The sequence below is a fragment of the Crotalus tigris genome, unplaced genomic scaffold (assembly GCF_016545835.1).
Source record: "Crotalus tigris isolate CLP2741 ecotype Arizona unplaced genomic scaffold, ASM1654583v1 scf7180000018762.419966263:882430, whole genome shotgun sequence".
Lineage (NCBI taxonomy): Eukaryota > Metazoa > Chordata > Lepidosauria > Squamata > Viperidae > Crotalus > Crotalus tigris.
Genome location: NW_024097187.1, coordinates 710,494 through 734,462, shown reverse-complemented (window position 1 = coordinate 734,462; position 23,969 = coordinate 710,494). Strand labels below are relative to the sequence as shown.

Genomic DNA, 23,969 nt, shown 5'->3' with positions numbered 1-23,969 from the left:
CATCCACAATGATCCCCAGGCTGGTGAGATATTCATGGTTTCTTTGAACATACCTGGTGCAGGATCAGGGCCAAAACATGCATTGAGGCTGGGGATATGTGATTCCTTTCTGTATTTATGTAGGATAATTGTTAACTAGATGGCAAATGAAAAAGGGATAGGACTGAGGAGAGATGGTGTAAAAATGAACTTACAGAGAAATTAAGGCATTAACAAAAATGACTTAAAGGCACACTTTTTCCCCTTTTCCCCCACCTCGGGAGTTTTTTCTAGAACTTAAACCAGAACTATACAAATTGAGGAACACCTCAGAGCTGAGATGAATAGAGAGATTTAGGCAACAAAGCTAGCATTAAATCCAAATATTTATGAATTTATTTTTGGGGTAAGGAAGAGAATGAAAACATTAAAAATTGCAAAGGTAGGAGAAAGGCATTTGAAAATTCAGGGCCAGGGAAGGGATTTTCAACCCCATCTCATTGTGCAAACAACCCACAAGAGAGGAATGTTGTTTCAAGATCAGATTTAGAAAGAGGTGAAGTGGGTAAGTCTGGCTCAATGCAAACAGGTAATATGAATGGCTTGCGTAGGATAGTAGAACCTTGTGATGCATAGGAAAATTCTCCTGTTCTAGACTCTAAAATGCAAGAGGCAGCTGTGGGTCCCTTTGTTCAGACTGCAATCCATTTCTCTTTCATTCCAAACAAATGGAGGAGGGAAAATTATATATTCACTTATACGGAAGAGGAAAGAGGAGATGAAACTGAATTACAAGAGTTGGAGATGACTAATAAGATCATTAAATCCAACTCCTTGCTCAGAATGGGCATCCAGATTCAAAATTCTGAATAACTATTTAGGATCCATGTGAACACTGGAAAAAAATTATTGAGGAAGAATGCACTTCTTTGCTCGCTCCTACTAACTGTATGTATGAGAGACAAAGAGACAGAAAATATTTTTTTCTCCTTAAGAAGCAAAATGGTTTTTCCAATCCTAAGAAGGGGACAGGTTTAGTGTCCAATGGAGCGAGTGGGGGAGGGAATGGTATCTGAATAAGGAATAATGGGGATGTCCATGTGAAAGCCCCCTCACCAGTCCCTTCACAAATCTCCAAAGAGTCAGGACAATGATGCTGGTGAGAACAAATGCTTGGAGACTGACGCGATCACGCACACACACAGAGGCTCATTTTGTCCAGTGCAACTCTTTTTTTCCTTTTTTTTCTTTTTAATAGATAAAAAATAATAATTTTGTTGTTGTTTTAACGAACTCACAAATGACCAATTAAACCCACAGAGTGACAGCTACAGAAATTGAAGTCTTGGCACTTCACAACACTGGTTCAGCCTCCATTGGCTCTTCTACTGATCTGTAGGAAGAAGGTAAAAAAAAGAGATGATGATGATTAATGGTTTTTCACTATTAGTTATGCTGTTGATGAAAGGATTTTCAAGGGCTGCTTAATAGTAGTAGGGGCACTAACAATTCAAAGGCTTTGTTCTAGGTGGAGGTGAGGTCTAATGACAGTTATGCCCAATCTAGCACTTTCCAGATGGGCTTTGACCACTAGTGCACTCCTCCCACTTTCTGACAAATTGAGGGACCAACACACCAAAGACTAAGGCAATGTTTGTCAATCTCAGCAATGCTGGTTGATGCAAGGCAAGAAAAGACAGGCAATGCTCCTCTTCCTAGTGGATTTGGATGTGCAGAAGTGATTCCTGCCCTTAAGAAACAGTGGTACAGGTGCTGGGGCAACCTGGTCAGGCAGATTAGACCTTAAACTCTCACAAACAGACACTTGCCATCTCCCAAAATGAACCTACCGGACAGCACAGTCTGCTTTTCCTTGCTCTGTGTCCACTGACAATGATGCCATGGCATTGACGGTCTCTGCTTCTTCTGTCTCACCCTTCTGTGCCTCCAGCAACGAGTAGCCAACAATTGCTGCAGAACTTTTCACTGAATCCCAGTGTTTGCCTGTGATACAATTGCCAAGCATTAGATTAAAAATTCTAATACTTATGTTGAGTTCCTGTCTTGTCTACCTACCTTTTCCAAACCCATCGTACTATCAATAAAAGCACACTGTTGTAATCTTTATTGGAATATTTCTTGCTATAATCATGCCTATAATCAACCAATTGCTATGATCATGATTAAGGAGATTTATTAAAATAAATGACTAGCATCCCTAGTCTAGTCTTGAGTGGGACTAGATAGTTAAAACTAGCCAGTTAACTGTAGTTTAGAGATGAGAAATTTCAGGCATGCTCTCTTCTACCATCTAAAGATTGTTGGAAAGGTGGCAAAACAAATGTGATGCACCAGAAAGCAGGACTAGGAAAACGGGGTGGTGCAAGCAAGAGGATTTGTGCTAAAATTCAGAGAAAAATCTAAACTAATGCTTTAAAAGATAGTGGACCTTACTTCTCTTCTAAGCAGATGCTGGAAGGCCATTTGTTTGGGCTACTGTAGCTGATGATTCTAAGGAATTGACCTGGGTGGCTTCTAAGACATGTTTAAACCTAAATGTTATGGCTCTGAATTAGGCGGTAGCATCCTGGTCCAACTTAAACCCATCCACCCTCAATCCCATGTATGATAAAATGTTGAAGGTTATTTTATATCACTAACATTTTTTTTGCAACATAAATTTTACAATAGTTGAGGATATTGCAGATGCCATGCTGAATATAAAGGGCAATCTGCCTCTTACAAGCATGTTGCCAACCCCTATTCTTCATACCAACATGCTGACTGGGGAATTCTGGGAACTGAAATCCACATTCCTTAAAGTTACAAAGGTTGAGAAACAGTTTTATACTATAGAGTTATAACCCTAGCCTGAATGCAGAATAAATCACCAGCTCAAGTTTTTCTTCAACAAATCTCTTTTTTCCATAAGAAAATGCAATCTGAAGCCAAGGTCATGCCTCAAAAACTTACTCTGGATTTCAATGACATTCTCCAATGTAGCTATGGCATTTGCATTGGGTTTTTGTTGCAACAGAGCTTGATCCAACTGTTCCAACTGCAACAACAACAACAAAAAAAACCTCAAGAGTTTAGTTTCTTGATTTCAAATCTGGATAGAAGTCATGAGAAAAGAAAAATAGTTCAAATAAAATGGGTGCCCAAGCAAAAGGCTGTCTGTGAAAATAATTGGGGACATGGTGACAAAAAAGCCAAAACAATTCTATTTCTATTTCCCACAAAGCTTTCATTTGCCATTCCATCCACTTAATATTGTAAATTTATGAAGTTTGCTTCTATTTAGGTTTGAATGACATTTGTTTTTTGTTTGATTATATTTAATAATAAGGTACCTGTGCTTAAATATAAGTTTCCATGTCTCCTTGTGCTCTGCCTATAGTACTGGTATATATACACAATTCACCAACCCTTTATTATTTTGCAACTGAAAATTATAGATTTAGAGAAAAACTCAACACTCATAAAAATATTTGCATTCTAAATAGTGATCTAGAAAAATATCTAAAATAAACTATATTGTTTCATACGTGTTATAAATATATAGGCTGAATGCCAAGTCACACAGTTTTGTGTGCTGCTCAATTTGAGTTACTGTGGTTGAAGATACTACACAAATAAAATTTAGGACAGAGTTAACACACATTTGTAAAATAATCTAATTAGCATCTAATATATATAAAATCTAGGATATAGCCTATATTAAATTATAATATAAACACTAATGTATATTAAAATTACACCAAGTAAAAATATCTATTAATATCAGTAATATTAAAATTTTAAATGAATTATCATTAAAGGGGATGCACTGCAGGATAATAGCCCATCAGAGTTTGAGGGATCTTCTGTGCTGCTGTGCAAAACCTCATGCACTGCAATAAGGGGTGTTTTGTCTATAAGCAGCATCTGGGCATAGGCTAAATTCTGGTGACCAGGATATCTACTGATCAAAGGAAGTATGAATCTAGTTTGGATGTTTCCATCAAGGGAGCCCTGTAGAAGAACATGTTCTATAGTTTCTAACTCTCTGGAATCACAGGTGCAAAACCTTTCAGGCAATGAAATATTCTTGTATTTACAATTCAATACTGCAGAGGAGAGAACATGGCATTGGGCACTAGATAAAGCTTTTTGAAGACTAGGTGTTTCTAGCTGTGCAAGGTAACAGTAACAATGTACTGTTGATGCTGATAGGAAGGTTGGAGCTTTCCCTAGATCTGCTTGCCTTTGCTTCAGGGATTGTTTCCCCTGATCACATTCCATCTTAAGAACTGTGGAGGGAGAGTAGCCTAAATTTTAAAGATTAGATTCCACAGCCTTGATCCATGTGGACTGGATTTTTTCCTGAAGATTAATGGTGCTATGCCTTAGGGAAAGAAGCTGAGCTTTAACCAAAGCTTTACAGATGCACTCTGGACTCTGTCTTCTCTCATAGATGTGTGTTTGGGACACATCATGGTATATGGAGAACTGCTCTAATGAATTTAGATTGTACCCTTTCCAGAGAGGTGAAACACAAAGCCGGGGAGAGGGAGGGCAACCAAAATCCCAAAAAGGAGCTGGGCTAGAGGCTTAGCCTGAAAAAGTTTGAATGCGGTTAGAACACACTATCCTCCCTTGGATCAGAACAATTTAAGGATGGCATTGGCAGATCTTTGTCCAGTAGCAGCATCATATTCGCAGTTGGCATTCATGACTACTTCTAAATACTTAAAGCTAGTCACTTGTTCTATTTTGTGGCTGTTAATGCTCCATAAATGGAGCTTCAGCCTTTTGGCAAAAGTCATACTCTTGGTTTTCATTACTGCAAAAGGATGAAAATTCTCAGAGCTCTTTTGAATCTATTGGTGTTCTGGGAATAACAATTTGTCTGCATAGAGCAGCAGGGAGGGATAATTTAGAGGGATAGAAATTTGGATCATTTGGACATGCCATTGATATAGAAGCTGATAAACAGGGGTACTAAAATATATCCCTGTTTTACCCCTTTTGAGTTGTAACTGGCTTTGACAGAACCCCTGCACACTGTATTTGACTTGAATTTAGTAGAAAAGCCTATAAATGCTTGATGAGGCTTCTGGATTGGGACCTGGATACAGAATCAAAAGCTGCCTTAAGATATACAACTTATGAATGAAGAATTTGGGACTATTAGAGGATATTAGATATTATAAGAAAATAAATGTTATATATATAGCTTTAATATCTCTCCCCCCCCATAGCTTCTACGCTTCAAGAAATTTGATATTTTTATGTTTAGTGTATCTCATAAACTCTAAAAGGGATCTGCATTTTCTCTTCTATCCATTTTCATGACTCATTTTTTTCTCTAACTCTGATTATTAGAGGACTTTTTACATATATTGATCAATTTCCTATATACAAAAGTAGGTATTTTGTCAATTTCAGGATGAGCCTTGTGCAGACACCACTAAAGATGTCAAGAGTCAACTAAGTGAATGCCTTCTTGTTAGAGACATGTCTTTTCCTAAAGGATAGTACTTTTTAAGATATCTTATTAGAGACTTGCTTAATGGCACACAAGGCCTATACCCACTCAGTGTTTATTTGTAAAGAATATTTGTAAAGATGATGCCTTTTTGCAAGGCTTTAACAATTAATTTTTGCCTTGATTTCAATACTTTTAAATTATTATTTCTTGTAATATTTAGCTATCTTTGCTTAAATAGAAAGGTGTGTTATAAATTAAATAGTTAAATTTTAAAATGTACTCTTAATAGATACTGACATGCATTAATGTGTCAGGGAAGTTATACTTTTATACACCTTTCCCATCTATTACTCTACCCTATTGAATGCTAGTTCTCTTTTCAAAAGCATGGATAAAATCACAGCCAACTATTGTCGAAATCTAGACAATGATTAATCATTAGAGTCAGTTAAGACACCAGGCTAGAAAGCAGGACCCTGAGAGTTCATGTTGTGCCTTATCCATGAACGCTGACTGGTTGACTTTGGGCCAGTCACACACTCTCAGCCTAATGCACCTCACAGGGTTCTTGTTGGGAAAATAGGAGGAGGAAGATGCATTGGATATGGTCACCACTTTGAGTTATTTGTACAAATAATAAAATGAGAATAGATAAATAAACATATTTTGATGTTTCCATTCCAAGCCTGATTGAGACTTTTCCAGCACATACTTTTATGTGTTACTTTTACTCACCTCAAGACCAAGCAAGGCAGAGACACAGGCTTCAGAAGCATCACAGATGGCAGTCAGATCATGACCACCTTCTAAAGCTAAGACAACACGCCCATCTGCCAGATCCATCAGTTGTTTGGTCAGATGCCCAAAACCTACATGATCAAAAAAGATATATGAATTAGTGAGTTCTGTGTTAGCTTTTACATTGCTCCTTGCTAGAAATTGAAGAAAGTCATGGATATCTATTATGATGAAAAACAGTATCTTCAACATTTATGAAAATAGTGATCAGGCTACTTGGAACCTGAAAGTAGCTAAATAGTCTTTAAGCCACTACCTGGGACCATCAGGGATCTGTGTTTTTAATAATGCTTGTATGAGATATACATTTCATTTATCTCTACTTCCTTGATCTTTTGATCTCCATGGAAAAATCTGCACTCCAACTATTGTGGCATCATTTAAACCAGTGGTTCTCAACCTTTTTAATGCCGCGACCCCCAACCGGTCGTAAATCAAGGACTACTCAACCGGTCGTAAGTCGAAGACTACTCAATTGGTGCAGCACCGTTTGCAGAATGGGACTTTTGGTGGGCTCAGCAGGGCAGAGACAGCCTGGACAATTCCTATTGGCTTTTGAAAGCCAATAGACTTAGACTCTATTCAAGAGAGTCTATTCTATTGGCTTTCAAAAGCCAATAGAATAAAAGGGAGTAGCACAGCTAAGGAAAAGGGGAAAAAAATGGCGGACTGCGTTGTTTGGCGACCCCCGTGAAATGGTCGTTCGACCCCAAATGGGATCCCGATCCACAGGTTGAGAACCACTGATTTAAACACATGGAGAGACTATAGCTCAGCAACACAGTATACAAGCTTTTCTTGGCACTCCAATTAATAAGGCTGGGAAAAGCATGTCAGAAAAGCTATTACTTGTTAACAGTAAATAGCTGAATTACTATCAATAAGACATTCTCCTATAGTCATACTGGTTTTGAAATTCTAACTTGACAAATGCCTTTTGCTAAGGTTAGGAAACCTATGGAGACACTAGAATCTTAAGCAAACTACTTTAGCTATTTTAGCTCCATAGTGAAAGTTAACTGGGATATTTATTCATATCTTTCCCAACTAATCTGTGAATAGTTTTCCCTATTTATAAACTACATTTATAAAGGGACCCTCCCCCATGTTCCTCACACTCACATTTGGCTGTGACGGAATATCCACCCAACGGGGACAAGTGACCCTCAACAGCATCGAAGCCAGCAGAAACAAGGACCAGATCTGGGGAGAACTCGTGGGCTATAGGCATCACCACAGTCCTGGAGGACACAAAACAGCTCTCAGATTTCTCTTAAGAAGAGGAGGCAGGACAGCATTAATTGGATTAATTGGAATGTATGGATTAAGAAAATTCCAGCCATTTCAGCTTTCCCATCTGAGTCTTTGTAACTTTCTCCAATGCACTTAATTAAAGTGGCCACATATTTGTAGATAAGCATTCCTCAGCTTGGCATCATTTGGAATTTTAACTTCCATAGTGCATTATCAGTCTGGGTTTTGGTCTTGAATGCTAGAAATTAGGAATCAGAGATGAAGAACAATCATGGGCTATTAGAAGGTTTCTCCTAATTGTACTCAACAATTTTTGGAATGGGAACTATGTTAGTCTGCTGAAATAAAACCAACAAGCAAATTTTGTGTCCCTGAAACACCTTTTATAGTATAACATGAGCATAACATGAATAAACCAAAGCTCCACATAAAGTCTTTATGAGGCCTGCAATACCAATAAGCAGAGGTCATCTCAAGCATCAAATGCTAAAAAGTGGCAACAGAACATGGACAGAGAAAGCTGTGGGAAGCCTGTCTTTGTTGCTCTAATGTAGCGATCTTCAAACATAATCGTCCCATTGTCAGAGTTGAAGTGAAAAGGAGAGCCATCTTATTTTTATCCCATTAGGAAAAGTCTTAGACTATCCCAGTTGTTAAGTACCTATGAAAATTTTACCTCCTAGAATTTTGCCACAAAGGAAAAGAGAAAGGAATACATTTGACAGTGTTGACTATTGTCATCATGTATGTAACCTTTACTTTGAAAATGACAAGCCACCCCTTGGCATTTTCCAAGAGAAAAACAATGTTCTGGGCTTACCAAAACATTCCTTGTTGGGCCACGGAGCTTTACGTATTCTTATTTACTGTGGATAGCAAACATACCTGAAGGCTGTCAGATATTCCACATCACCAATAGGAGGATCTACTCCACCAGTCCAGGCAATGTTTACATTGTAACCTACACCCATCCCACTGCCAACCTGGAAGAAAGAAACATGGTGGATAACAAAAGCCCTCAGCCATAGGGTTTGCCATGCTGAGAGCTGTCAAGATATGGGAAGAAAAATATGTAAGAATAAATCCCAATGAGGGGAGCAACATGTTATCAGATTCAAGTGAGGAACAGGATTTCTCTGGAGAATTGCTGATTAATCTCAAAGTATGGCAATGGGTGGGCAGATCGGTATAAATTTGGCTTGGGTAAACGTTACAAGCATTTAAGTATCAAAGAGTTATGGTATATTTTATATAAACTATTTTTTAAAATCATCTAGTGGATAAGGCATTAGGCTGAAAATCAGGAAACTGAGTCCCACCTTAGGTATGGAAGACAGTTGGATGACTTTGGGACAGTTACATTCTCTCAGCCTAACTCATCTCACAAGGATTGTTAGTGTACAAAAATTAAGAGGAGGAAGGAGTATTAGTATGTTCACACTCTGAGTTATTTATAAAAATAATAAAGATAAGAACATCTAAAAGTTTGCAATTCACTCAACTTATTCAAATACATACGTTTTTGTAGTTTCCCAAATTACACTTCGTATGTAATTTTCTCAAATGGTACATCATTTTTAAACATCTAGTTTTTACATAAACAATGTTCTTTCTCTCTCACACTTCATTGTATACAATGTCAGAGATGCTTATTAATTGAGACCAATGTGTCAGTCCCCAAACCAAGAATAACACATAGCGATTCTTTCAAGTTGAGTTATTGTTCCACACATATAGACAAAAATCTTGCCAGACTGAGGACTCTACTAATTCCATCTACATATACTCTGAAAATTATTAGGAAGGGGCTGTATTCTCCTTTCTCTTACATACAACATCCGGACCAAGTTGCCTCTTACTCTTCTGGAATTCCCTCCTGGAATTCCATCTTTTTAGTATATTCCATCTTCATGAATTATGTTTATGTTGTGACCAATTCAATTTGGAAAGAGCATCCCCATTTTTTGCGTGTAAAGAAATGCATGGTAGATCTATTTCCTATTAATATTTGTTCTGGAAATACAACCCAATCAGTGGCAAACTGCCAGCCATTTTTCTTTCCAAGCTTCACATGGAGTACAAAAGTTCTGCCCATATAAAGTGGCATCTTCATAACAAGGGATAAATCAATGACTTTGTTCTCTTTTTTTGGATTCAAAGCTTCTACTGGACAAGCCTCTTATTTTTTTTCTGCAATTCCTCTATTTACTACAAAGCCATATAGTATGAATAGAGGAGGCTTGCCTTGAATTTTTTTCAATACTTATCTACTTCTTTTTACACCCTGCTTTTTTCCTTCTTGTGTTTTTCTCCACTGAAGCAAACAATTGGAACCCAGTTCAAGGTGTTTTATTTCTCTGCTCATATTTCTGAAATATTTTGGGATTAAAAATATTTCAGTTTTTTAATCTAGACTCCAAGCTTGTTCCAGCTTTAACATCTCTTGTTATACAAATCAGATTAAAAAATTAAAGGAATACACATACCTCTTCAGGAGCACCACTGCCTGGGAAGAAATTTCCATTATCGTAGCGATGAAGGGAAATGTATAGAACACTGGGGTCGCTGTAGAATGCCTGCTGGGTTCCATTGCCATGATGGATATCCTATCAAGATGAGTAGAATTTAAATAGAAGAATCAGCTGGGATCTGTACCATGATACACACAGGCAGCAAGACACAGCTCTCTTTAATTATATTGATGGACATTAAATTTTTAAAAATATATTGTAAGCTCATGAAATCATTAAATCTCATGAGATGTTAGTGTTTTCACATAATTTGCAAAAGTTTAGACATAAATGCCAACATTTCACAGGAGATTAATATTTCCACACAAGATTCTGATGTTCTCAAAGAAGTGTGTGCTACATATTAGGTTCTATGACATCTCTTCTCTTAAAATAACAGCCTGATAAATCTGAGCATCTGAAAAAGTTGCTGATGCTACCTTATCTAAGATAAAACCCAAGTCAGAATAGAGATAATGTTCAAAGATGACATTAAAAGTTGATATGGAAAGAGTTTCAGAAGAAATCCATGAGATAGGACAAAGAGCTTAAAGAAAAATCTTATTGTTCCATTAAAGATGGTACCATTGATAGCAGCCTCAGTGGAATGCTCTCCAGTAGTTCTGATGTTTTCTTTTATTTTCTGTGACTTTCTGTGAATTTCATATCAAGAGATCAGATTTTGAATATCAGACAGTGGACTTTAAATAACAAGAAGCTTTCTGGGTCTGTTCCTCCCTTTTCAAGTGTGGAAGAAATTCTAACTGAGGAAATGGTAGTTATCTCTCTTGGCAAGGTAGTTAGAAAGAGACAGAAGAGAAACAAAAGAAGGAGAAGGGAGGGGCAAGTAAGGAGGCATTTTACAAAGACTCAGAAAGCATGGGGTAAAAAAATCTCTGCTCTCCTCACTATATTTAACTAATCTTTGCTCACTTGTAAATAAGATAGATGAACTGCACCAACTCAGCAGCCCTCTGCTTCATTGAAATGTGGCTGGATGATTCAATTAATGATAGGTGCTTGCAAACCCCAGGATTTCAGATTCAGATAGAAGTGCAAAAATATCTGGCAAAAAGACAGGTGGAGGTATCTTCTTTTATATTAACAACTGATGGTGTAAAAATGTCACTATACTAAAAAATTTTGTGATGTGGACTTAGAAACACTATTCATCATTTGCATACCCTATTATTCCCCTTAAGAGTTTTCTTCATTCACTCTAGTTGGTGTCTACATACCACCTCAAGCTTGCATAATCAAGGTATTGCAGATCTTAACTGACCAAATCCTGTGGGATGAACAGCTATCCAGACTCCCTACTCAATGTATTAGGAGATTTTAACAATGCTAACCTAAGCCATTGGCTGCCCAGATACATTCAGCATGTCAACTCTCTCACAAGAGGCAATAATATTTTAGACCATTGCTATTCTACAATAAAAGCTCTCTACCAAGAGCTCTCTACCAAAAGTGACTCTGGGACACTCTGATCACTGTATGATTCACCTTGTACCTGTTTATAGACAAAGACTTAAAATCATAAAACCAATAGTTAAACTGTGATATCTTGGATTGAAGAGGCAAGGTTAAACCTACCAGCTTGCCTCGACTGCATAGACTGGAGTGTTTTGAAGCTGCCTCAGTGGACTTGGATGAACTCACTGACACTGTGACATCATACGTTAGCTTTTATGAGGACTTATGTGTGCCGACCGAAACCGTACGCATCTACAGTAATAATAAACCTTGGTTCACAGCTAAGTATAAACATCTATGCCATGCCAAAGAGGAAGCCTACAGGAAAGGAGATAGAATGCTGTACAATCAGGCCAGGAATGTATTAACAAGGGAGATCAGGGCAGCAAAGAGAAGCTACTCTGAAAAGCTGAAGAATCGGCTCTCCACAACTGAACCAGCAAATGTGTGGAAAAGCCTGAAAAATATCACTGGCTACAGCAGACCTCTCTCAGTTGCAGAAGAGAATTGGAAACTGGCATATGACCTGAATATGTTCTACTGTAGGCTTGAGAGGAGACCACTATCAACTATCATTACTCTCTCCATCTCAGATACATCAACAACATCTAAGTCTCCTACACCCAACTCCATCCCTCTGGGCCCCCCACCTCTGATGATTACCAAAGTTGTGCAAGGTCTATTTCACAAACAAAAAGGTGGGAAAGCACCAGGTCCAGACAGGGTAACTCCCTCTTGCTTGAAAGTCTGATCAACTGGCCCCAATCTTTACCTGCATTTTTAATAAGGAGATGTATTATCTCCCTTCCTGTTTCATACACTTTATTATCATTCTGATGCCCAAAAAATCCTCTATCAAAGAACTGAATGACTACAGATTGGTGGCTCTGACATCCAAGGTTATGAAAACCTTTGAAAGGTTAGTGTTGGCCCATCTGAAAGCCATCACAGATGTGCTTCTAGGCCCCTTGCAATTTGCCTACTGCGCAAATAGATCGGCAGATCATGCTGTCAATATGGCACTGCACTACATCTTACCACATCTTGAATCCCCGAAGAACTATGTAAGAATCCTTTTTGTAGATTTCACATCAGCATTCAACACCATCATTCCTCTCTCTAAATTGACTCATCTAGCTGTGCCTGACCCCACTTGTAAATGAACTATAGGCTTTTTAATGAATAGGAAGCAGCAGATGAAGCTAGGGAAAAATCACATCAAACACCCGGTTCAATTAGCACAGAAGCCCCCAGGTTGTGTACTCTCTCCATTACTCTTTTCTATATATATATATATATATATATATATATATATATATATATATATATATATATATATATATATATATATATATATATAATATATATATATATATATATATATATATATATATATATATAATATATATATACACCAATGACTGCATCTTGAAAGATCCTTCTGTTAAAATACTGAAGTTTGCAGATGATACAACAGTCACTGGTCTCATGCAGACAATGATAAGTCTGCATATAGACAAGAGTTGGATCAACCGGCCCTGTGGTACAGCCAGAACTATCTGGAGCTGAACATTCCTAAAACTGTAGAGATGACAATAGATTTTAGAAGAAGCTCTCCTATTCTATAACCTCTTACAATATTAGACAACACGGTATCAAAAGTAGACACATTCAAGTTTCTAGATTCTATTATTTCCAAGGACTTGAAATGATCACCAAACATTAGAACCATCATTAAAAAGGCACAACATTTCTCACCTTTTCTCATCTTTCCTACTATCTTCTCCTATTGGTTTATGATTTATCAATTGTTTTAAACTTATGATTAATGATTGTAATATGATTATGACCTGTAACCTAAGAGAGTAAGTGATCATTGGAGTAGGAAAAAAAAGCCTTACCCAATCCACAATGAGGATTTTACTGATGGCAAGCTTTTGTTGTAGAAGCTTAGCAGCAATGGCAATAGAGTTGAAGAAGCAGAAGCCCCTAAACAAAATGAAAAGGATGGCATTATTGGGCTAAGATAGATGAGCAGCATAAGAACTGATATATTCTACCAGAATAGGGCCTCCCTAAGCCCAACTTTCTCCATTACAGCAGGTAGCCAGATATCATGAAGGATATGCTCATTGGTAGAGCATCTAAGTGATTCTAACAGGTACTAGATTGAGTAACTCACCTCTCCAATTAGCACTAGGATAAAGCCTTGCCTAAAACCCTCGACTGCTCCTGCCACTAAATGGTGCCATGCCTTATTTGACCCTTAAAAATGCTACTTATAGTAACAGGTACCACAGTATGCTATGGAAAAGAATTTTCTAATCTTATCACCTTTTATACATCCATTTTCTAAACGTATTTGGGGGTATGGATGTCTAAGTAAAGTAAGTTTTTCAATAACATATCAAATATGCAGTACAACTCAAGAAAAAGAGATGGAATTTCATTTGAGAAGATGGCACATAAAATGGCTTTTTAAAAAATGCACCTTTACTTATTCCACTTTCCCAAAAGAATTTATTTTAGAAAATGTAAAATTTTTAATTTTGCAGTAGTTAAATGTAGTAGATATTTTTCCCTCAATTTATAGCATATACTTACATGGCAGTAGACTCTTCTGCATGGTGACCTGGTGGTCGGATGACAGCATATCCATTCTAAGGATGAAAAAGTCATGTATCTTTAATAATATGTTCATTACATTATGATTAGCAAAACCACTTTTAATGCACTTTCTGTCAATGGATTTAAAGAAGAATTTACCTTAAGTTCCCCTGATGCCACTTTAAAGGCCAGCTCCAGCAAACAGCCAACAGCCATGCGGACTGCACTGGATGAATGCATTTCATTCCATACTGTGTCACTGTCAACCTGCAGTGAAAGTTTATCATAGATCACAGGAGTTGCAGAAGTTAAAGAGTAAAGCCATCCAAGCTGGCCTGATCATTTCCTTCTTTGATTTCCATCTTGCTTTTAGTTTAGAAATTCATACACAATACTTATTCCTTCTATTTTTTCCACAACAACAACAACAACAATACTGCAAGGGTTGGGGTTAGAAGAGTGATTGGATAAGTCATCCAATGAGTTTCTGTGGCTGAGCATGTACAAGAATCAAGATTTCCTCATTTCTAGGCCAGCAGTTTAACCACTACTTCATACTTGGTCCCGTAGATTTTGTCCTATCTATGAAAGGCTTTAGGAGATGAGGGAAGTAACCACTTGCTATTTGATAAGTAATAGGAATGGTGTTGTAATGAGAGGACTTGTGCGTGGACAGTCCTTTGTGGGCTTTCCTTCCTATGCAAACAAGCTGCCCAGAGTTACCTTGAGGTAAGAAGGGCGGCCTATAATTTTGGAAATAAAACAAAAATAAAACTGCTAGAGGAAGTAAAATGGAGCACAGACAGAATTCAGGAAAGTGACAAAGATACATCCTTTCCACCAGGCTTCTAAATTGCTAACAAGAGTCCCTGCGGATTTTACTCAGCTAGTTCTTGCCGACTATAGAGGGTAGTGCTCATCTCCGTTTCAAGGTCATTGAGCCAGCGCTGTTAGAAGACATTTCTTTTTTTTAAATTTTTTTTTATTTATCCCTTTTTCACTTTACAACAAAAATAAAAATGAAAAATACATTTTTTTCTTAACAGTACTGTATTATACATCTCATATATATTATTTACAATTTATTTACATTAGTAATCATGTCTTTTTATTTCTCTGGTCTAGCCAGTCATAACATTTGTTCCATATTTCATAACATTCTGTTGCCTCCTTGTCTTTTAATTCTAGTGTAAGTTTATTCATTTCCGTGCATTCTAGAATTTTGTTTATAATCATATCGTTTGTAGGTATGTTTTCACCCTTCCAACACTGGGCATATACTATGCAGGCTGCTGTTAATATATGTATAACAATGTATTGGAGTTGTTTTTTCATCTTTAAGTTTATTATACCCAAAAGAAATAGTTCAGGTTTGAGTTCAATTTGCACATTAGTTATCTCCTGTATCCAGTTCCTTATCTGTTCCCAATAGGTCATTGCTTTAGGGCATAACCACCACATGTGATAGAATGTTCCCTCCTTATTTTTACATTTCCATTCCGGATTCATATTTTTATACATTTTAGCCAATCTCGCTGGTGTTAAATGCCATCTATAGAACATTTTATATTGATTTTCCCTATATGAAGTTGACAATGTCAGTTTACAATTTCTGTTCCATAATCTTTCCCATTCTTCCAGATTTATATTTTGGCCCACATTTCATGCCCATGCTATCATTGGCTCTTTCACTATTTCTTCTTCCAAATCTACCTCTAATAAATATTTATAAGTTTTTGTTAAAAATTTTCCTTCCTTACCTATTAAAATTTTATCCAATTGGTACGGGGTCTGGTTTATTCCGTGCTCTTCCATATCCTTACTCTGTTTAGATTGGATCTGTAAGTATGGCCACCAATCTATGATTATTCCTTGTTCTTCTAATTCTTCTCTTGATTTGAGCTTTCCTTGGTTATCTAATAATTCTTTGTATCTAATCATCTTTTTTTTATCCAAGGTGTTAGGGTGGATCATTGCCTCCATCGGTGAAATCCAATTTGGGATTTTCCTATAGTGTCTTTTTTTAACTTTTTCCCCATGTCTGAATCAACGCATCTTTTATCTGATGTTGATAAAAATATGTGTGTGTTTTCTTGTGTTTTCCCCATAAAAAGGCATGCCAGCCAGCCTGTAGGTCATGCCCTACAATCATTAAAACCTTTTATTGTCTAGGTTTATCCAATCCTTGATCCAGAGTAGTCCAGCTGCTTGGTAGTAAATTTCCCATTTTGGGAGCCCAAGTCCACCTCTACTTCTATTATCCTGTAACATTTTCATGTTTATCCATGTTTTTTTGCCCAACCAAATAAATTTGTTTATTATTTTGTCCAATTCTTTAAAAAAAAAAATTCTCTAATTTTATCGGGACTGTTTGGAATAAATATAATAGTTTTGGTAATGTATTCATTTTAATCGCAATCCTACCTAATAATGATAATTGTAATTTCTCCCAGGCCTCAAAAACTTTTTTCATTTGTAATATCAATTTTTTATAGTTATCCTCTTTTATTGAGGAACACCTTGTGGTAAGCCAGATTCCTAGATATTTAATCTTTTTTACAATTTGCAATTCTAGATTCTCTTCTAATTTTCTTTTCTGTTTTTCAGTTAGGTTTTTAACTAACATTTTGGTCTTTTCTCTATTAATTTTTAATCCTGCCACTATTCCGTATTTTTCTATTTCGTTCATCAAAATATTTCCTCTCTCTAGTTGTTCCTCAATAAAAAAGACCAAATTATCCGCCTGTGTCTTATATTCTTCTGTCTTAACCTGTACCCCCTTTATCTCTTTATCAGTTCTAATTTGAGTTAATAGCACTTCTAAGGTCAAAATAAAAAGTAGAGGTGACATTGGATATCCCTGTCTTACTCCTTTATTTATTTTAAAGCTTTTTGTATTATCTCCATTGATTATCACGCTGGCCTTTTGTGTTTTATATATTGCCTTTATCATGTTCTCAAATTGCCCTCCAAATTTAGCGTCCTCAATCTGTTGGAACATAAATTGCCAACTGAGATTATCAAATGCTTTCTGAGCATCTAAAAAAATTAGTGCTACCTGTTTTCCAAGGTATGCTTTGTAATATTCTAAGACATTTAATACCGTTCTTGTATTATTCCTAATTTGTCTTGTGGGTAAAAAACCATTTTGATCTGGGTGTATTATATCCTGTAATATTAGTTTCAATCTTTCTGCAATTACGGTGGCAAACATTTTATAATCAGTGTTCAACAACGAGATTGGCCTATAATTTTTGATCTGTTTGATCTGTGCCTTCTTTTGGGATAAGGGATTATAGTGGCTTCTATCTAGGAGTCTGGTAATTTGGCTTTCTCCAACACATCATTATACACATCCAGTAGTATCTTTTCAAAGTCCTCGTAAAGCGTCTTGTATACTTCCCCTGGAAGGCCATCTGGCCCAGGGGTTTTATTATTTTTTTATTTTTGTACCGCAGTTTTTAATTCCAAGGCTGTTATTTTCCCATTCAATATTTCTCTCTGTCCTTCTTTTAATTCTGGCAAACCATTAGCCTTTAAGTATTGTTTTATACTCTCCACATCTATTTCCTCTTTTTTATATAGTGACTCAAAATAATTCTGAATTATTTCTTTCTTTTTATCCATTTTGTATTGTGACCATTTATCGTATAGTTCCTGAATAAATCTTTTCTCTTTCTCTTTTTTAAATTTATAAGAGAGCCATCTCCCAGGCTTATTTGCATGTTCAAAAAAATTTTGTTTTGCTATTTTCAATTCTTTTGTTCTTTCCTCTTGATCTATCATGTTTAATTTATGTTTAGCCAAGACCATTTCCGTTTTAATCGATTCATCCTGGGGCTCTTTTTGTAATTTAGATTCCAATTTTTTAATCTCTTCCTGGAGTATATTTTGCGTTTGCCTTTTCACCTTATTTTTTCTTGCTATATAGGCTATTGCTAAGCCTCTTAAATATGCTTTCGCAGTGTCCCAAATAATTTGTACTGTTGATTGTTGTTTAGTATTCTCTTTTTTAAAAAAATTCCATTTCTCTTCTAATCCTTACTATAAATTCTTTTTCTTTCAAAATGTGAGAGTTCATTATCCATCTTTTTCTTACTTTTTTCTGCCCTTTCCAAACTATTTTCAGAGGGTTATGATTGGCCCATATATTTGGCATTATTTCTATTGTCTCTATGTCTTGCCCTACTTCTTCATTCATCCATGCCATGTCTATTCGAGACCAAGACTTATGTGGGTTCGAGAAAAATGTATATTCATTTTTTTTATTCCGTTTCCTCCACTGATCAGATAGTTTAAATTCATGTGCCAAATCAAAGAATGTCCTTGGTAGTGTTTTCCTTTTCTTTTTCATATCACTAATATAGTCTTTTTTTACATCCACTACCGCATTATAATCTCCTACTATACAAATATTTCTCTGTCCAATTTCTATAAGTTTCTCATGTAATTTGTAATAAAATTCTTTTTGATTCTCCTTTGGTGCATATATTACCGCTAGCAGCCATGATTTCGGTTCAGTTTGTAATTCTATTGCTAATATTCTTCCATTTGTATCTTGGTATTTCAATTTAGCATTAATTTCTTTTCTGATATAAACCGCTATTCTTCTCTGTTTTTGTTCAGCTAGTGCTGATTACAATACTCCTAATTTGGGGAATTCCAAATATTTCCTGTGCTGTTCTTTGATGTGTATCCCTTGTAAACAAACTATGTCTATATGCTGTTTTGCTAATTTTGTTAGTATTTGTTTTCTCTTTGCGGGTGCATTTAATCCATTTATATTAATAGATATTAGTCTAATCTCCTTTTCTATTTTCTACTTGTGTGTTCTATTTGTGTGTTTGTCTTGTTCTTGGACCTACTCCTCTTTCTTTCCTCTCTCCCTTTTCTTCCATGCTTTCTATCCCTCGTTCTATTTCCCTTACTTCCTGCTGTTGGTCTTCCTGGCTTTTGGATTCCAATTCTTCCTTGCTGCTATTCTCTTCCTCCACTCCTTCCAATTGTTCATAGAATTCTCGTGCTTTCTCTAGACTGTCTATCTTAATCCTTCTCTCCCTCCATGATATCAACATCCCCTCCGGGATTAACCATCTGAATGGTATGCTTCTTTTGATTAAATATGCACTAAGGAATCTATAATCTCTTCTCTGTTCTCTTATCTTCTTTGGTACCTGTTTTAGAGTCTGTATTTCCATACCTTTATAAATCATTGGATCCTCTCTTGTAATTTTGTAGATTATATCTCTCACTTTTTTCCTAGCAAATCTAATATGTATTTCTCGTGGAAGTCTGTTACGTCTGGTATAATTTGTATGAATTCTGTACGCCTCATCTATCTCTATCAATATCTCTTGTTTGTCCCTTTGTAGGGCCTCGGCAATCAAATCCACCATGATAGCACCCAAGTCCTCTTCCTTCTCCTCTACCACATTTTGAAATCATAGATAGAATGCCGCCCTATCCATTTCTAGATAGATGATTGATTCCTCCATTTTTTATTAGTTGCCATCATTTCTGTATCTAATGTATCAACTTTTCCCCTACTTTATCCAACCCTTCTTCTACTGTCTGAATTCTTGCTTCATTTTTCTCAATTGTTTGTTGAATCATCTCAATTCTATTATCCAATTTATTCATATCCCCTCTCATTTCTACGTGATTCTTAGATATTGTCTCCTGAATTTTTAGCATTGTTTCTTCGATAGTAAGAAGTGTTGTCTGCATGGTCTGCATATTAACTATTACACTCTGTTTTTCTGTACCAAACATTCCTTCTAGTATTCTTTGACCAGGTGGGGATGAGGGTGTCAGTGCTAGGCTTGACACTGTTTTTTTTCCTGTCCTCAGTGTTGTCATAGTTATCACTTATTTCTCTCATATTTTCTATTTCTGAATGTCACTCTATTTACCCAACAGCTTTTTAAACTTTATTTTGACTCTAAACTTCTAATCCTTCGTTTCCCTTCCTCAACTCCTCTGAAACTACCTCCACTGCCACAATTCCCTAAATCTCTCCTTACTTTCTCCAACCCTCTTCACTTTCTTTCCTCTTTCACACAATTTGTCTAAAAATCCAAATTACTTCTCCAATTGTATATTATCATTCTTATCTCTTTATCCCATCCTCTCGTTGTCTCCTTTGCCTTCCAAGCCTCGTCCACGTTCCTGTCACTTCCAATGTCGTGCCCCGTCCTCTCGTCCCCTTCCCTTCCTCTCGCACTCAACGTATCCCCCCTTTCAATCCTATTCACTTTCTCTCGCCTCTCTTAACTGAAGACACTGTCCCTATTAAGCTCCGGATTTTCCTTCCGATCTCATCACTCCTGCCGTCAGTCTGTTCCTTTCGCTTTCAACTCCTCTCTCACCTCTCTTAACTGAAGACACTGTCCCTGTTAAGCTCCGGATTTTCCTTCCGAACTTGTCTTTCCCACCGTCAATCCGTTCCTTTCGCTTTCGTTTCCTCTCTCACCTCTCTTAACTGAAGACACTGTCCCTGTTAAGCTCCGGATTTTCCTTCCAATCTCGTCTCTCCGTCAATCTGTTCTTTTCACCTTCGTCTCCTGTCGCGTCCTCTCGCCATCTCTTTCACCTTCCGGAGTTTTACTATGCACCACTCTCTTTCGCACTTAAACACGTACTCTCATCGTCTCCTTGGCTTTTTGAATCCTCTCCACGTTCAGGTCTGTCTCCAACTTTCTTCTCCAACCACTTTCTCCAAAAGCCTCTAATGCTCCACAACGTATTCACTCCTCCATTTCTCCTAAATTGCCATTTTCTTTTCCTCCCCAGTTGTTTGCCTATCAATCTTCTCCCTTCACTTCTCTCGTCTCATAGGCTCCACGAACTCTGCCTTCGCCACCGTCTCTCAGCCTTTTCTTCCTTAATCCTCCACCGTCTTCCTCGTATTTGCACTCCAACGTTTACCATAAGGTCTTTCCTTCCTTTATGTCTCCCTCCTGTTAATCCTCTGGTTGTTAAATCTGTCAACTCATGGCTCTTCCCGCCGGGTCGTCACTTGCATTGAGGATTCCCTCACCAGTTGAGCTTCCTTTCAACATCCACACTAACAGACACATAGATCTTTTTAGACTTTTCAATTATTCCTTAGAGATATTTTGAACTATTTTGACTCACTCATTAACACATTCTGTTAAGTTTCTCTTTTCTTCCGCATCCTCTGTGATTTTGTCAGGGCCTCAGATCCGCCATCTGTTGATGGCAGAAATTTCCACACTGGATTTAGGGGGTTTCTTTCCTCATAACAGGTGGTCGCCTCTCACCTTGTTACTCTACCGGCTTCACCCTTTCTCACATGTAGCCCTCCAGGCTCTCTACACCCCCGAAGGGTCTCCAATCGTAGAAAGATCAGAGTTAGGGGACAGAGACTGTCCTCTTGCCTCCACACCGCCCTGACGTCACCACCGGGAGTCTGTTTGAAGACATTTCTGCAGTCGTGGCCAGCATGACATCACAGAGCACTGTAGCAGTATCCATTTATCTACTTGCATTTGCATGCTTTCAAACTTTAGGTTGGCCTGAACTGGGGTGAGGATGGGACCTCACCCTGTCGTGTGGCTGAGCCACCGCATTGCTCCAGATTGTTAATAAAATTGATTTAATGATATTGATGTTTAATTTTACTCTAATTTTAACATTCTTTTTATTTTCATGTTTTATAATTTGTACTTTAGCTGCCTTGAGTGCTGTATGGATAAAAAAACAGGATATATATTCCATTAAAAAATGAAAATAAATGAAAGATGCAGCTGAGGCCTCATTCATCACTTTATCTATTCCTTGCAGGCAATAGATAATTGCTATATAGGATTCTTGTGGGTATTCAATAGCATGTAGAATGAAGATAAGAAGCAACAACCCCAAAAGGAATGATTTTAAAGCCATTTCGGTACAATTCAAGGACACATGAAAAGATCAAGAAAATGCAATTAAAATATAACATAAAGAACCATCTTATATCAAACTCAATCTTTTGTCCTCTGGGTTTCATATTGGAGCTCTACAGGCTTTGAGGCAGGGTCATGCTCCATCACAGATGAAAACTACATCTGGTTGCTATTAACATGAAGCCTGATTCACAGAAATTAAATAAATGACACAGCAGAAATGAAGTTTTAAGCTGGAATATGGGAGGCTTTCATTTCACTCACCCCAATTCCACCACACGGGAGGACAGCATACATTTTCTGACTAAGGGGGCCTTAGAGGAGAAACAAAGAAGAGGAAAGGGTATAAATGCCACATTTCATATACCAGTTACACTGTACTTAATTCATTTTCCTTACATTTTTCATGTCTATTTTACTACCATGGAAAGAACAAAATTATAATCTTCATGAATACAGGATTCAATTGGGCAACTTTACATTCCATTACTTCTTTTTAAATTGCCTACAGTGGGTTATAAGTCAATTTAATAGCCCACAATTTTGAAAAAGCATAAGCTCTAAAATAGCTAAACAGGCATAGATCAAATAGCCCCTTCCCTCAAATAATCTAACTTCCTCTAAAAAATGGGACTCTTCCCATTATGTGCAAATGCTCACTTAGTTTTGTATCATCACTGCCTCACTCATTCCATCTCCCAATTCAGGAAATACAGTCCCCTGCCATACAATGTTTTCCCATCTGATAACAGAAGTTTAAAGACAGACTTTGCCAGGTATAACCATACATGTTATGCCTTTACCATATACATAGATAAAGCAAAATTCTGTATATTCTGCGATTTTTGGAAGGGGGAGCAACATTCTGCATTATGAAAATAGAATTGCATAAAGTCCTAGACATTCTACCTAGTAATTTCTTGTTGTCAAGTTTTTGCCTGTTCAAGGGACTTGTTCCATATAGTAATGTGTGATGTTCTGAATGGACAGCCTGGATTTCATCCAATGTTGCCTTCCGGCCTCGGATTCTCTAAGTAACAAAAAAACAGGTGAAGATATTAGACAGAAAATTTGAAATATGGACTTTGAAAGTTACATTTACCAACACAGATGTCTTGTCCATGTTTTGGTAGTAAGGTTTATTCATTTAATATTATTTTCAAGCTAAATATCTAAATTTGGTTTAACAATTAAGCTTTTCTCCATTCCAGCCTTTCCAATAATTCATTTCAGGTTAAGAATTGTGGACATTTCTTCAACTGTCCCTCTTTACCATTTGAGCATTCATGAATGGCTTAGGGCCCATGTCAACATTGCAATCAAAATTCATATGCTCTTCAAAGACTAAATCAAGGATCACTTTAATAATGTTCAATATTAAATGATTTTATAGAAAAATGAATTTGTTGTTCTGGCTTCAGAACAAAGGGTTCCTTTTCAGGCTGCTTTTCTATTCTGGTCAAGCTTTGTTTTTTGAGTAGGACCCATGGCATAGCACACATATACAATGGTCCCTCCAGGCAAAAGCAATGCCAGCCCTGTAATTTAATTTCCTTTGTGCCCCATTAGGCTTTCTCTGAAATATTTGCAAGAAACCTTCCCCTGACAAGTGCTTTGATAGTGGCATGATCCTTGGGATATTTCTCCACAATGCTGTAAGATCGTTCACATTACCTTGCATTAAGTCAGATCACTGGTCCATTTGCCAAAGTACAACTTTTTGACTGCCAGCAGCCAAACCGTCAGGAAAAGGTATTTTCATTCCTCATTATCAGAGATATTTTCATCTCTCATTATTAGAGCTCATTACCATCTCTCTAAAATCTGCATGGAAAGAATTCATTTGCCACTAAGCCTGCCTTCCTTAATCTCAGCATCTTTAATTCGCGTGGTCATCAACTTCCAGAATAGCCCAGGTTGCATGTAATTTCTACTTGCTGAGAATTCTGGGAATTGAAGTCAGCA

The 23,969-nt window shown here is 37.0% G+C and overlaps 1 protein-coding gene across 6 annotated transcripts in view; it reads right to left on the bottom strand.

The window, feature by feature from the left end:
- Positions 1-1,191: 1,191 nt before the first annotated feature.
- HDAC5 (histone deacetylase 5) overlaps positions 1,192-23,969 on the bottom strand; it is a 152,113-nt gene continuing 129,335 nt past the window's right edge. For all 6 annotated transcript variants that reach the window (XM_039355851.1, XM_039355852.1, XM_039355853.1 and 3 more), the window contains 12 exons: positions 22,914-23,034; positions 22,269-22,318; positions 14,257-14,364; positions 14,095-14,150; positions 13,392-13,479; positions 9,991-10,110; positions 8,390-8,487; positions 7,373-7,491; positions 6,188-6,321; positions 2,953-3,037; positions 1,830-1,983; positions 1,192-1,372 (listed from right to left, as the gene is read on the bottom strand). In XM_039355851.1, coding sequence (XP_039211785.1) covers positions 1,333-1,372; positions 1,830-1,983; positions 2,953-3,037; positions 6,188-6,321; positions 7,373-7,491; positions 8,390-8,487; positions 9,991-10,110; positions 13,392-13,479; positions 14,095-14,150; positions 14,257-14,364; positions 22,269-22,318; positions 22,914-23,034 — 1,173 coding nt within the window. In that variant the 3' untranslated portion in view covers positions 1,192-1,332. The remainder of the gene's footprint in view (positions 1,373-1,829; positions 1,984-2,952; positions 3,038-6,187; positions 6,322-7,372; positions 7,492-8,389; positions 8,488-9,990; positions 10,111-13,391; positions 13,480-14,094; positions 14,151-14,256; positions 14,365-22,268; positions 22,319-22,913; positions 23,035-23,969) is intronic.